The sequence below is a fragment of the Eubalaena glacialis genome, chromosome 3 (genome assembly GCF_028564815.1).
Source record: "Eubalaena glacialis isolate mEubGla1 chromosome 3, mEubGla1.1.hap2.+ XY, whole genome shotgun sequence".
NCBI classification, from domain to species: Eukaryota; Metazoa; Chordata; class Mammalia; order Artiodactyla; family Balaenidae; genus Eubalaena; species Eubalaena glacialis.
Window position 1 is genome coordinate 106,562,969 of NC_083718.1, and position 15,444 is coordinate 106,578,412.

At 35.8% G+C, this 15,444-nt stretch overlaps 1 protein-coding gene across 1 annotated transcript in view; it reads left to right on the forward strand.

Annotated features, from left to right (window-relative positions):
- The first annotated feature begins 20 nt into the window (after positions 1-20).
- The window catches only part of SASS6 (SAS-6 centriolar assembly protein), a 49,678-nt gene continuing 34,254 nt past the window's right edge, over positions 21-15,444 (forward strand). Inside the window, exons 1-7 of the mRNA XM_061183801.1 lie at positions 21-278; positions 6,092-6,152; positions 7,863-7,942; positions 8,348-8,452; positions 11,189-11,360; positions 12,030-12,095; positions 13,159-13,278. Of these exons, the coding sequence (XP_061039784.1) occupies positions 214-278; positions 6,092-6,152; positions 7,863-7,942; positions 8,348-8,452; positions 11,189-11,360; positions 12,030-12,095; positions 13,159-13,278 (669 nt within the window). The 5' untranslated portion in view covers positions 21-213. The remainder of the gene's footprint in view (positions 279-6,091; positions 6,153-7,862; positions 7,943-8,347; positions 8,453-11,188; positions 11,361-12,029; positions 12,096-13,158; positions 13,279-15,444) is intronic.

The window sequence follows — 15,444 nt, forward strand, 5'->3', positions numbered from 1 at the left end:
CCCATCCGCCGAAAAAAACCGGAAGAAGCTGATGGTGGCTGGCGAGGTCCAAAGTTTCCGCCTAGCCTCTCTGTTTTATTTTTTCCCCGCCTCCTCCGCGGAAGCCGAGCGCCAAACTCAAACTTTAACAGGACACGGACGTCTTTTTTAGGCTAGTGCTGCGGACCGGGCTTGTTGGAGTTTCCCGCACACCGGCCGGGGAAGCGGTTCAGCATGAGCCAGGTTCTGTTCCAGCACCTCGTCCCGTTGCAAGTGAAATGCAAAGACTGCGAGGAGAGGTGAGGTCCGCGTTACCCCGTGCCCGCGAATGGCGGTTGGGGTAGAGCCAAGGGGGAAGATGGCGGCTCCAGCCAGTGGGCCCCGGCCTGCGGCTGGGTGTCCGGCAGGAGTCCCCGGGACGTGGAGGGAGACCTAGCTGGGACCTAGTGGCTACCTCTCACTAGGTCCGCCGTTGCTGAGGAGGGAAGGGTGTGAGGAATGGGACGCTGACCCGCATCAAGTTAAAAAAAAAAAAAAAAATCTTATCGCTGAACATTCTCGTGGACGGTGTAGCCCCTTTCTCTCTTTTTGACAGGTAAGAACTCTGGCCCAGAGAACTTCATTTGCTCGAGGGCTCACGAGTTTACAGCAGGGCGGGCACTAGAGCTCAGGCCTTGGCTCCCAGCCTTTTTTTTTTTTTTTCTCTCTTCTTTGAATTATATTGGAAGTAAATTTAAGCTTCGACTTAAAAAAATCAACTTTATGGTATATTGCCTTTTTTTCACATTAGTTACTAAAAATAGATTACGTTTAATAGACTAAAGACAGTTGGGGAAAACTACAAGTTCATCCATTCATTTTTTCATTCAACAAATACTGCATACTTGCAAAACGCCTTGCTGGGCCCTGAGGATACAATGGTCAGGAAAAAGTCCTTGTGTTCGTGGAATTCACAGTCCAGTGGGGGAGGAAATAAAGGCCAGTCTCACAGGTAAATGCGAAATTACAACTGACTAAAGAGGTGGTGCTGTTGAGGCTTAAATAGAGAGATCTGGCTGGAAGTCAGGAAATTTCAATTTTGTCTCAGTTCCACCACTGAGTGTCAGCTGTCTTAACTTGTCTGAACTGTAAGTTTTCTCCTTTGTAAAACTGATATAGCAGGCCTACCTACATGGTTGGTTGTTAGGAGGATCACGTGTGAAAATGTGTGTGAAGACTAAATGGTGTGGAAATGTGACATATAAAAAACGAAGACACTGCTATATTGAGCTGCCAGTAATGTGAAAGTAGTATATAGTGCAGAATCCGATTCAGAATCAATTGGCAGGCCAGGCAAGGAGATGGTACCAAGACCAGCAGCTGTAAATGGAGATCTGTAGGTTAGTTGGTCATTCTTTTGTGCTGCCCAGTATGGGAGCCACTGTGGTTGTTGGACATTTGAAATGGAGCTAAGCTGAACTGATGTAAGAGTAAGATGCACGTTGGACTTTGAAGACTTACTAGGAGAAAAAAGGAATGTAAAATATTTCCGTTTTTATATTGATAATGTGTTAAGGTGACAATAATGATATATAGGGTTAATATTAAAATTGATTTATCTGTTTCTTTTAATTTTTTAATGTGGCTTCTAGAAAATTAAATATTACATACGTGCCTTATATTTGTGGTTCCATTGTATCTCTATTGGACAGCTGTGTTCTAGAATGATTACAGAAAGATAAAAGAAAGGGAGGGCATAATTCCTGATCCCAATGTTGAAACTCCTAGCTCTTCTCCATCTCACTACATTGTCATCACAGTTATCTTCTTAAAACATAGTTTCAGGGCTTCCCTGGTGGCGCAGTGGTTGAGAATCTGCCTGCCAATGCAGGGGACACGGGTTCGAGCCCTGGTCTGGGAAGATCCCACATGCCGCGGGGCAACTAGGCCCGTGAGCCACAATTACTGAGCCTGCGCGTCTGGAGCCTGTGCTCCGCAGCAAGAGAGGCCGCGATAATGAGAGGCCCGCGCACCGCGATGAAGAGTGGCCCCCACTTGTGGCAACTAGAGAAAGCCCTCGCACAGAAACGAAGACCCAACACAGCCATAAATAAATAAACAAACCCAAGAAATTTTAAAAAAACCCCAAAAAAACACAGTTTCAGCCTTTTTAGTCTTTCTGTCTAGAAACTTTTCGTATATTCGTATCACCTATAGCAGGGGTCAGAAAACTAGAGTCCGTGGGCCAGATAGCCCACTACCTTTTTTTGTAAATAAAGTTTTATTAAATTTAGCCATTCTCATTTGTTTAGGAATTGTCTGTTGCTGCTTTTGTGGTATAAGGGCAGAAATGAATAAATGTGACAGACCGTATAGCCTGCAAAGCCTAAAATATTTACTATTTGGCCTTTTACAGCTAAAGTTTGCTGACCCTTGACTTATAGGAAAAACAATCTAGACTTTTTAGTTAAAAGTATTCAAGGCCAGTTCAGCTCAACAAATATTTATGAATTCCTACTGTGTACCAGGCACTGTCCTAGGTGCTGAGAAGCTCCCTTCCTCCTCACCACCTTCCTCCAACAACAGCAACAGCAAAAAACCAATTTTCATTCTATCCCTCAAGGAACTCACACTTTAACAGGGGAAACAAAAAGATCTTCTTTTGAGAGGCAGCATAGCATAGGTTAAGAGTTCAGGCTCTGATAAACAACAAGGTCTTACTGTATAGCACAGGGAACCATATTCACTATCCCATGATAAACCGTAATGGAAAAGAATATGAAAAAATATATATTTATAACTGAATCACTTTGCTGTACAGCAGAAATTAACACAACATTGTAAATTAACTATAGTTCAATTTAAAAAAAGGATATGTAATCCCTCTGTTTTGTACATTTAAAAAAAATAGAGTTCAGGCTATGGAGCCACATTGTCTGGGTTTATTTTATTTATTTATTTATTTTAATTTATTTTTTGGCTACGTTGGGTCTTGGTTGCGGCACACGGGCTGTCTAGTTGTGGCGCGTGGGCTCTATAGTTGCAGCATGTGGGCTCTCTAGTTGTGGCATGTGGGCTCCGTTGCCCCGCGGCATGTGGGATCTTAGTTCCCTGACCAGGGATCTAACCCATGTCCCCTGCATTGGAAGGCGGATTCTTAACCACTGGACCACCAGGGAAGTCCCTGTCTGGGTTTAAATTCCAGTTCTACCACTTACTGCTTGCTTTTGTACAATTTTTCTTACTTCTCTGTGCCTCATCTTTAAATTGGTAAAAATAATAGTACCTGCCTGTGGGATTATTATGAGCATGTATTAAATAAGTTAATACATATAAAGTGTTTAGAACAGTGCTTGGAACTTAATGAGCATTCAGTAAACATTAGCTATTATTAAAGTATGATTAATGCATGAAGTAATGTAAATGAATTAAAGTCATAGAGTAAAAGGGACTTCAGTTGAAGACAGTAGTAGTGCTCAGAGAACTCTGTCTGGAGGAAAGTGATGCAAAATTTTGAAGCCCACGGTTTAACACCAACCTGCTTTTTCATTTTTTTGTTTTCCCTAAGCTCCTCTCTCCAATATATTAGTCACACAGGACTACTTGTTATCCTCTGAGTGTACCTGATACTCTCTCAATATCATAACTTTACTCCAGCTCTTCCTGATACCTCAAATGCTTTTTCTTTCATAACTTTCTAGGTCTGTCTTAAATTCTTTCGCTATAGGGACCTTTTCAGAGTTGCCTAAGTTGAAATTAATTGTCCTTAATCATTTATTAGCATAGTGTAGGTGAAAAATCTGAGTTCTCATTTGGGCTCTGCAGTGTGACCTTAACCAAATTTGTAATTCTGTGCATCTCAGCTTCTTCCTTTGTAAGGCAGAGATAATATTTACTTGACAACATTATTGTTGTTAAATAAGACGATATAAGCGTCCAGCAGGCACTCAGTAGTGAATGAATCGGTAAGTGCTAGTAACCATTCCCTCCTCTCTATTGAAGCTTTAAAATACAATCAGAAGCAAACCTAGGGTAAAGTCATTTAATCTGATCTCAATTTGAGGACATGGACCATGTTTATTTCTGTTTGTATCCCTAGCACCCAGCATAGTACCTGGCTTAGAGTAGCTTTTGTTTGAATTGAGAGTTTAAGGTCACAGCTACTATGTGGCAGAGGTGGGCTAGAATCCAGTTCTGCTGAATCTAACTTACTGGGAGGATGTTATGCAGATTTATGCATTGTTCAGAATGTGACATTTATTTTGAAAAATAGCATTTTTTAAATTGTTTTTTAAACTTCATTTTATATTGTTCCTATGACATTAACCATTACAGTGGAGGAAATAAGATTTGTGATTTCAGGTCCTCTGAAAGCTCACGCTTTTCTACAAGATATTTCTCTGGAGGTTATTGAAGTAAACGTGGGGAATAGTTTTAATCAATGGGCTTCTCCTCCTCTTTTTCCCCCCAGCATCTAATGCATATAGGCTTTTGGAATATATGCAACAAAATCATTAATAGGATTGGAAATTTATCATAGTAATAAAACTTCCAGTATTATGTAGAGAACACTTTATTTAATGGATGCTTCCTGAATTTTTTTACAAATTTATCAAGTATGACACACTTTTAAAAGTGTAAAGTTATCAACCACAGTGTCATATCACTATGGCAGTATGTACTAGAAAAAACTTCAAAAGATGAAAACGGAGCATAATGACATTGTAGAGCTGAAAAGGCCCTCACAAACCTAACTCAGTCCATTTTTTTTATAAATTAGGGAATTGAAAGATGTGTGTCCCCCCCCACCCCCCCACCCCCGCCAAGAACACTTAATTTAAGTGGAATTGGAGTAGGAGTTTAATCTGTTTCACATACATTGCTTTAGATACTAGGAAGATAGAAACAAAACATTCTCGTTTTAAAGGTAATTCTTCCTATCTTTGTGGTGTTTACCAGCGCTGCTTGTTCCTTTTTAGATAATGTACAAGTTATGGTAACCTCATCATGTGAACTAAGATTTAATATCCAGTCATATGTTTAATAAGAAATTTAACTAAAATGACATGTATTTAACCAATATAAATTGCAAGTCAGAGCATAAAAAAAACTAAACAATTGAATCTAGCCTTAGTCAACTATTACCAAGTTTTTCCATCAACACTCAGTTACTCTGTCTGTACTTCTGTAGAAGTAGTAGAATGTGGAAAAAGTTTAAAACATCTTTAAAAGAATAACTTAAAACTGAACAAATTCAATTTGTTAGTTTATTTTCCCTTCACATCAGGGAAAGACCATTGTTATTTAATTCTAGCAGAATAGTTTGAGAACCACTTGTGCAGAGATGATTTTTCACCATTTCCCCTTTGTTTCCTGAATTATTTAAACATTTTTGCTCAGTTTAATTAATGTTTATGAGCACCTTTATTTATATGCGTCTGTTCAATACTGGGTTTTCTAAGATGCAGTACAGAATGTGTAAAGCTATGGTTTTTTTCCCTGTAGGGTTTAGATTTACTCTGGGATTAGATAGATAATAAACTTGTTGACAATACTTCTGTGGATATATTGCATAGAGAGTCTATTGATCAGATGTAGTTTGTGAATCTGAAAAAAATTTTTTTTGTGTATGCATAAGGGAAGCGAACACGTTTTCTTATTTCCTTTGTTGTAAACATTAAAGTATTTTAATATTATTCACACTTTAAAATTTTCAAATGAAATATCTCATAAATCAATTTGGTCATTTCAGGTGGTATTTTTTAATGTGAAAAATTGTTATAAAACTGATGGTTTGTCTTTCAATAGATGTTATTTGAGAATCAGCCCAGTAAGGTTGTATACCAGGCTAACAGTAGGCATTCCACATCATTTATCTCATTTAATCCTCACAACAACCTCTTTTTACAGGAGAGAAAAATTTATCCTCAGGTTAAAAACCTGATTGCTTACTTGTAGAAAAATAGGAATTTAAACTTCAGATCCAGCGTGCTTTCCAAACATCTGTTCATAAGTTAGGGACAACCTGTGGAGGATCTTGTGGCTTAAGATGGAAAATGTTAGCTATACAAATGGTAGTAATAATTCATTTCATGTGAATGTTTCTGATAGTTGGGCATATCTTTTCATACAGGAGAGTGAGTATTAGACTGAGCATTGAACTACAATCAGTTTCTAATCCAGGTCACAGAAAGGTTGGTATTTATTTCTTTTGAAATAAATATTTTTCTTTTTTTGAGATATGGTAATTCTGTACATTATAATTATTTTTGTTCTTTAAGAATGTGAGATCTTTGTTATATCATCTTGCTTTTTAATTTTGGGCCATCTTATAACTTGCAGATCTGGGGTGGTAGAATCTACTAAGACAAAAACTGAGAGATTATTATATCATATATTTCTAAAGCATGCAAGAATTGGGGATTGGGACAACAGTCTCCTTAGGTTTGCCCCATTGTACTTTTTTTTGGCCACCCCTTGTGGTTTGCCAGATCTTAGTTCCCGGACCAGGGATTGAACCCCACCAGGGATCAAACCTGTGCCCGTGCCCCTTGCAGTAGAAGCTCAGAGTCCTAATCACTGGACCTCCAGAGAATTCCCCCATTACACTTTTTTAAGTTGCTAGAATATATATTGCTACCCTGTAGAATTAGCATTTCATGTAAATGTGAGAACAGAATGAATTGAAGCACTGCAGAGAGATATTTTTGAATCTTTTTGCCTTTTGAAGAGAGGTGTTTAGAGCATCAGTCTAATCTGATTTAAAAGTATGAGTCATTAACAGAAATGAGGATATAGAATGGAGGGCTAAGAAATACATCTGTTTTCTCTGTGTCATAGCTTTCCCTATACATATTCAAGGATCTAACGGTGTTAGTAGCAGCTTCAGTTTTTTATAGCATCTTGGGGTGGATTTCAAGAAATACTTAAATAGAAGCTGCTTTAAGAACAGCGCCTTCTGAAGCAGAGCAAACACCTAGGTTGCTAATTTTCCAGGGTAGAGATTATATACTATACTTCTTACGTGTTATTCCTATGCCTGCTGTACCTCTTCATTTTCCAGCTCTACTCATAAAAGTGGTTTAGATTTTTCTAGGACCCTAGCAGTTCCTCAGTAGCCACAAGTAGATTTTATTTCTAAGTAGAAACTTAATTTTAACCTCTATTAGCCCATCATCTTGCTAGTCCTGTTTTCCTTGTGCCATTGTGCTCTGAAATACATAATTTCTGTGTACTTTTCTGTCAGCTTTAGCTGCTGTGATAAAATGGTCTTTATGAAAGGTATTCACTTCATTTGAAACTGAAAACAGATGGGGTTCCACATCAGTGGCCACTTAGAGTGGGAGAGAATAGGCTCTTAGGAAGAAGCCCTGGCAGCCTGTCACCTGATACCCCTGTCCTCTGCCTGAGAGACAAATGTTCCTTTCTTATCTAGGGTAGATGATTGTTTGTCATTTCTGCTGATGTATTTACCACTTTGGAAATACCAGACAATTAACTTGAGGGAAACTGAAAGTATAATTGAGTATGATATGATCAGTGGTAAAGAATACTTTTGTTATGGTATCATAGTGCAGCAGGGGCTGGGTCTAAACTTTCTTAAGCCTCTGATAGAATGATATATTCTTCAACTTTCAACTCCTAGCATTTAATTAGCTTTTATAGACCCCTTTCCTTCCCACCTTCCACCCCATGTGGCTCTCAAGGAGCAGAATATTTACCCCTATTTAAGATGCTGAAGTCTCCAAAGACCAATGAAAACCCAGCAGCACCAGAAGACAGAGCTGTCTGAACTATAACAGTGATACGTTGATAATACTAGATGATTTCACTTCCAAGAAGGAAGAAATTACTCTAAAAGCCAAATCTACTGAAAACATTAAAAATAACAATCTTTCTTTTAGGATTTAGTTATCCGTCTGACTGATGATACTGATCCATTTTTTCTGTATAACCTTGTTATATCAGAGGAAGATTTTCAGAGGTAACTATATTTATTTTTCTGGTCTTTGATCTAGGAATGAGTAAGTTTTTAAGTTTTATGAATGTATCGGTACTATCCTCTTTGAAACATATACCTACTAGAAACATTTAGGCATTTTGGGAACACTGGACTATTTATACTATAATTATTCAGGCTGTTTTTGAAAATAAATATTTCATAGATTATCAGCATTTTGCTTAACAGCTCAGAAGTTTGGAGCTTTAGCTAGATTTATTGACCTTTTCCCTCCATTGAATAAGCTCTATAAAAATCAAAGTTCCTTAGCTTAATTCTTGATTATAATGGGTGTTCAGTAAATAAAAGAATAGTCTTTCAGGATGTTATTTGTAATTAAATACAGTAATTAAAATTCTAAAAAAAATTATTTTCCTGTCTTCTGTATAGTTTAAAATTCCAGCAAGGTCTTCTGATAGACTTTTCAGCTTTCCCACAAAAATTCATAGATCTCCTTCAGCAGTGTACTCAAGAACATGCCAAAGAAATTCCAAGGTAAGTCTCAGGAGAGCACTATATCATTAAACTTCCCTCAAGACAGACTCTTCTTTGTAAGACAAGTTGATGGCAAAATATTCTATATATTATAAGTACCTCTGTCTATTTTCAAAGCTGTGGTGAGAGATTCATAAATCTCAAATTTATAAAATCAGAAATATTTGCCCCTTAATTTTCACGTTTTGGCAAAGCCATTAAAGTTACTTGAAATATTTAACAGCATCAAATGTATATTTTTTCCAAAGGTTATATTCCATTTATAGTTATTATAAAATATTGGCTATATTCCCTGGGTTGTGCAATATATCCTTGTAGCTTATTTATTTTATACGTAGCAGTTTGTACCTCTTAATCCTCTACCCCTATATTGCCCCTCCCCCTTCCCTCTACCTACTGGTAACCACTAGTTTGTTCTCTATATTTCTGTGTGTTTCTTTTTTGTTATATTCACTAGTTTGTTGTATTTTTTAGATTCCTCATACAAATGATATCCTACAGTATTTGTCTTTCCTGACTTATTTCACTTAGCATAATACCCTCTAGGTCTATCCATGTTGTTGTGAATGGCAAATTTCATTCTTTTTTGTACTCTATTGTGTATATATACCACATCTTCTTGATCCATTCATCTGTTGATGGACACTTAGGTTGCTTCCATATCTTGGCAATTGTAAATAATGCTGCTATGAACATTGGGGTACGTGTATCTTTTAGAATTAGTGTTTTTGTTTGATTTGGATATGTACCCAGGAATGGAATTGCTGGGTCATAAGGTAGTTCTGTTTTTAGTTTTTTGAGACACCTCCCTACTGTTTTCCACAGTGGCTGCACTAATTTACATTCCCACCAACAGTGTAGGAGGGTTCCCTTTTCTCCACATGTTCGTCAACATTTGTTATTTGTGTTCTTTTTGATGATAGCCGTTCTGACAGGTGTGAGGTAATATCTCATTGTGGTTTTGATTTGCATTTACCTGATGATTAGCCATGTTGAGCATCTTTTCATGTTCTTGTTGGCCATCGGTATGTCTTTGAAAAAATGTCTGTTCAGGTCTTCTGCCCATTTTTTAGTCAGGTTGTTTGTTTTTTCGATATTAAGTTATATAAGCTGTTTATGTATTTTGGATCTTAGTCCTTCATTGGTCATAACATTTGCAAATATTTTCTCCCATTCAGTAGATTGTCTTTTTGTTTTGTTGATGGTTTTCTTATGTTATGCAAAAGCTTTTTAAATTTAATTAGGTCCCATTTGTTTATTTTTGCTTTTATTTCCTTTTCTTTTAGGAGATAGATCTAAATATTGCTACAATTTATGTCAGAAAGTGTTCTGCCTGTGTTCTCTTCTAGGAGTTTTATGGTTTCCGGCCTTACATTTAGGTCTTTAATCCATTCTGAGTTTTATTTTTTTATATGTTGTTAGAGAATTTTCTATTTTGTTCTTTTACATGTAGCTGTCCAGTTTTTCCAGCACTACTTATTGAAGAGACTGTCTTTCCCTATTGTATATTCTTGCCTCCTTTGTTGTAGATTAATTAACCATAAGTGTGTGGGTTTATTTCTGGGCTCTCTGTTCTGTTCCATTGATCTATGTGTCTGTTTTGGTGCCAGTACTACTGTCTTGACTACTGTAGCTTTGTAGTATGGTCTGAAGTCAGGAAGTATGATTTCTCCAGCTGTGTTCTTCTTTCTCAAGATTGTTTTGCCTATTCAGGGTCTTTTGTGTTTCCATATAAATTAAAAAATTTTTTTGTTCTAGTTCTGTGAAAAGTGCCCTTGGTACTTGGATAGGGATTGCATTGAATCTGTAGATTGCCTTGGGTAGTATGGTCATTTTAACAGTATTGGTTCTTTCAGTCCATGAACATGGTATATCTTTCCGTCTGTTTGTATCATCTTCAATTTCTTTCATCAGTGTCTTGTCTTACAGTTTTCTGAATACAGGTCTTTTATCTCTTTAGGTAGGTTTATTCCTAGAAATTTTATTCCTTTTGGTGCAATTGTAAATGGGATTGTTTCCTTAGTTCCTCTTTTTGATAGTTTTGTTATTAATGTTCAAGTATATGTTTTTGTAATGAACTTGGGAAAAGGGAAGAATAAGATTTTGTGTGCACGTATATCTGTATTTGTTTAGTGTAACACCTGATCCTTTCCTTGTAAAGCTCCCAAACCTTTTATGTATAAATTTCATCAATTGACGATTCTTGTTTGAATTAATTATTTCATTAGCAACTGTAAAATTATGCTTGTCCAATTCCATCATTCTTCCTATATTTATTAGATATAATTCTTCTATAAAGAAGAACTTTCCTTTATCAATTAGAGCTATTTGATTACTCTGAAAATTCATACAGGAAAGGATAAATGCTCAATTCTTTTAAATTGTCAGTTTTCAGAGTAAGGAGTTGTTACTCTAGTTACTTTTGTGGTTTCAATGGGTTTTTGATTTGTTTTTGTTTTTAGTGTTTTGTTTTCTCTCTCTCCTCATTTGTTTCTCATTGTGAACTCATGGACATTTATATATTCATTGTTTTCAATCAATAGATAAATCTCCATTTTACTGTTTACACTAATTAATCCAGTTTTACCATTGACAGTCCTTTCATATTGGCTCCTATGATTCCACTATGCTCCCTTTTCTGATCCTTTTAATCATTGATGATCCAATAGAGCTCATGATTCAATGGGAGAGTTTCACTGTCTCATGAATGTGTTATGTGACACTTTCTTTTCAAAGGTTTTTGCTACAGTTAGTTTCTCCAGAAGCTATTTTGGATAACTCACCTGCTTTTTTAAATGTGGTAGAGACAAATCCTTTTAAGCATCTTACACACCTTTCATTAAAACTGTTACCTGGAAATGATGTGGAAATAAAGAAGTTTCTAGCAGACTGTTTGAAATGTAGCAAGGTAAGATTTAAATTTAAGTTAGTCTTTTAAATAAGTCCCAAAGCTCTCTGATAAACCACTGAAAAGCTATATTGCTATTAGATTTTGTTTTCTGAATAAAGTTCTTTTAAAGATGTCCAGGAAATTTTTATAGCATGTACTGACTTTATTGTTTTAGTCAAGGTACAACAGGATAGAACTGGACCAGGAATTGAGAAACTTAGGTCCCAGGATTTTTACTAATTTTCTGTGACCTTGAGCAGTCACTTAAACTCTGGGTGTCTTGGTTTCATCAGCTGGTAGATATGTCTGGAAATATGTACCCTCTCTAGGCTATCTTAAATGAGATAAAATATATGAAAGTGTCTTGAAGATTAAAAAGTGCTCTATAACTATATAAGGTATGTGGCACAAGGAAACAACATTGGGATGCCTTGTAAGAGTTTTCAGAAAGTCTTTTTAGTCAAATACTATGGATCAGTGCATCTCAAGATTTAAGGATTAGACAAATCTTCTAGGGATCTTGCTCGTGCAGATTCTAACTCAGAAGGTTTGAGGTGGAGCCTGAGATTCTGTATTTCTGACAAACTCCCAGGGTGGTACTGATGCTTACTTTTCTGCACTTTGAGTAGCACAGCTACAGATGATTAAATTAAATTGTAAGCTGCATAATTTTATTTTTATAAATAGGAAGAAAAATTATCATTGACACAATCACTAGATGACGTTACCAGGCAACTGAATTTCACACAAAAGGTAATTCAAATTTCATTTTGTCTTTGTAAGTCATCCAAACATAGGCTCTGAATTGCTTCTTGAATCAAATCTAGGCTTTTGTGTATTTTTTTTCAAAGCACACTGCCATTGAATTCCCCCTCCTTTTTGCCACCCTTCCCCTACCAGTTGTCTTAATCTGATGCTTTTTCTTCTTGATAGTTTATTCTATCCAAACATTTCTGTTATCCCCAGTATATGACACATTCTCTCCAAGTCTTCATTAAGTAATATATAGTATCTGTCATATGTTAGTTCTGCTCTTTAATTCACCTCATTCCTCTTGTCTAAATGGCTTTTCAGTTCCTGTCTTCTAAATCTTTCCCTTCCTTCCTTCTGTTAAGTTTAGAATTAATTCCTCTGATAGGCTTATCATCATTTCAGTCATAGCTACTCCTTGAAATTGAGGACCAAAGTATCTGATAAGCTGCATGGCGTCAGGTAGAAAATTGTCCTGCACCACATGGCCCATCTTGGGAACCTGTGTTACTAGGTTTTAGGTGTATAAGGAAACTACAGTTGACCCTTGAACAACACGCGGGTTAGGGACACCGGCCCCCTGCACAGTTGAAAATTCTTGCATAAGTTTATAGTCAGCCCTCCGTATCTATGGTTCCACATCATCAGATTCAACTAACCGTGGATTGTGTAGTATTGTAGTACGTATTTCTTGAAAAAAAATCTGAGTATAAGTGTACCTGTGCATTTCAAACCTGTGTTGTTTAAGGTCATCTGTACTACTTATGACTTGGTCTACCCTGGGTTTCTTTTTTTCTTAATGCCAGAGGAGAGGATTGAGAGGCGAAGAGCCAGATTTAACTAAAAGGTTAGTGATTGTTAAACTGTGGGCCATTTTAACTCTAAAATTGCTTTTATTCTAATCTTGATTTCTTTAAATACAAAAAAATCTGTGTAAGAAAAGGCTTTGAGTATGTCTTAAAAAGCTGTGATTCCATCTCCTTTAATATACTTCGCAAATATTTTCATGTTCCAATCTAATAACATATTCAAGAATTTTAATATTTCATACTGAACTCTACTACAGACATTATCAGAAAAAATCCAAGAATTAGATAAGTTACGGAATGAATGGGCATCGCACACAGCAACATTGTCAAATAAGCATTCTCAAGAACTGACGAATGAGAAGGAAAAAGCTTTGCAGGTATGAATGTTAAAAAAAACTGGAAAAATATTTTGTTATTGCCGTTAGTCATTTTGTTAATTATAAAAGTAATACATGCTTGCTTTAAAATTTTCAAACAGTGCGGAAGTATATAAAAATTAAAAGTCTCTCCTTAAAAATCTTGCTACCCAGAGATAATTTATAAACATTTTGATATTTGTTTTTCCAGACTTTATATATGTAAATAATATACAATTTATAAATAATTGTTTATATTTATCAATTTAGAAATATGTAAATTGGGAGATATGTACACACGTATCTGAGTTTTGGTTTTGTTCTAAGCTAACGAGGTTCTCCTGGATATATTGACTGTAACGTTTTTTTCACCTAACTTGATATCGTAGATATCGTTTTTTTTTTTTATCAGTTCAGAAGTGGCTGAGTAGTATTCATTACTTGGACATAACATAAATTATTTAAGTACTTACTAACTGATGGACATTTAAATGCTTCAAATCTTGGTTATTGCAAATAATACTGCAGTGAACATTTTTATTCCTAGAAGTGAGATTGCAATATACCCATATAAAACATTAACAGATATTGCAAATTCGCCACCCAAAAATGTTGTACCAAATGGAATCCCAAAGACAGTGTATGATCATACTTACTTCCCCATATTCCTGATACTATTAACCTTCTTAATATCTGCTACCTGATAGGTATTATAGTAGTATTAATTTTAATTTATACTTCTTAGATTTTTAGTGAAGATAAGTATCTTTTAATATGACTTTTGGCCATTTTAATTTCTTCTGTGGATTATTTCTTTTAATATCTTTTGCTTTCTCTGTGTGACTCTCATTCTCTACTGCTTTGTAGTGTGGATTTACAGTATTTTATACCTTTTATATCGTATTAATTTCTTTAATTAATGTTAAATTATTCTTTAATATAAAATTCTATTTTTGCTTTTTGCACCTTACTAAATGTTTGCTTTTAAGGGTACTGCTTGATAACAGTTTATGTGTACTTTCACCCAAATTAAGATTCAGAAAATTGTACCACCCCTTTAGGTTTCCTTGTGTGCCTTCCCAATCCATTTCATACTCCCACAGGAAGCCCGTCACTTCAAAACAGGTTTTGCCTGTTCTTGAACTTTAGATAAATGGACACATACAGTATGTACTTATTTGTGTGTGGCTTCTTCACTCAGCATAGTATCTCTGAGATTCAGTTATATTCTTGGGTGTTTCTTTTTGTTGTTGTGTAGGATTCTGTTATATGAACATGCTGTAACTTATCTATTTTCCTGTTGGGAGACATTTGAATTGTTTCTGACATTTTGCTATTATTAAACTGTTACGAACTTTCTTGTACATGTCTTTTTGTGAACACATGTACTGATTTTCCTTGGGTATATATTTAGGATTAGAATGGCTAGGTTCTAGTGTAGACATATGTTTAGCTTTAGTAGAAACTGTCAAACAGTTTTCCGAAGTGGATATATCAGATCACACTGCCATTCAGTGGGTGTATGGTGGTACCTCATAATGAACACTTTTTCATATGTATACAGACCGCTTGGATATTCTCTTGTGAAGTGCCCATTTGAGTCTTCAACCTATTTATTAATTGTGCAATCTGTGTTTTTCTTAATGATTTGTAGGAGTTCTTTGTATATTCTGGACATGAGTTCTTTGTCAGATACATGCACTGTGAATATTTTCTGTCCATGGCTTGCCTTTTCATTTCTGGTGTAAAGTAAGGATATTATACCTTTACCTACTATGTATATTATAAACATTGTATTTTAGCCTGTCATTTGCATTTATTAGTATCTCTTGCCATATATAGTTCTTTTTTTAATTTCTATATTCTTAAATTTATATTTTAATTATTTTATTTATTTTAAAAATTTTGTTTATTTATTTTTTGGGCTGCGCCATGCGGCATGTAGAATTTTAGTTCCCTGACCAGGGATCGAACCTGCGCTGCCTGCACTGAAAGCGCAGAGTCTTAACCACTGGACCGCCAGGGAAGTCCCTATAGTTCTTTTTTTTTTTTCCTATAGTTCTTTTTATTTGATTGTCATCCAGTCTTTCAATCTGTGTCTTTATGGTATAAGGCTTCATTTTATGTTTGGAAAGCCTTTGCCACCCCAAGGTTATGGAAGATATTCTCTGGTATTCTCTTCTAATA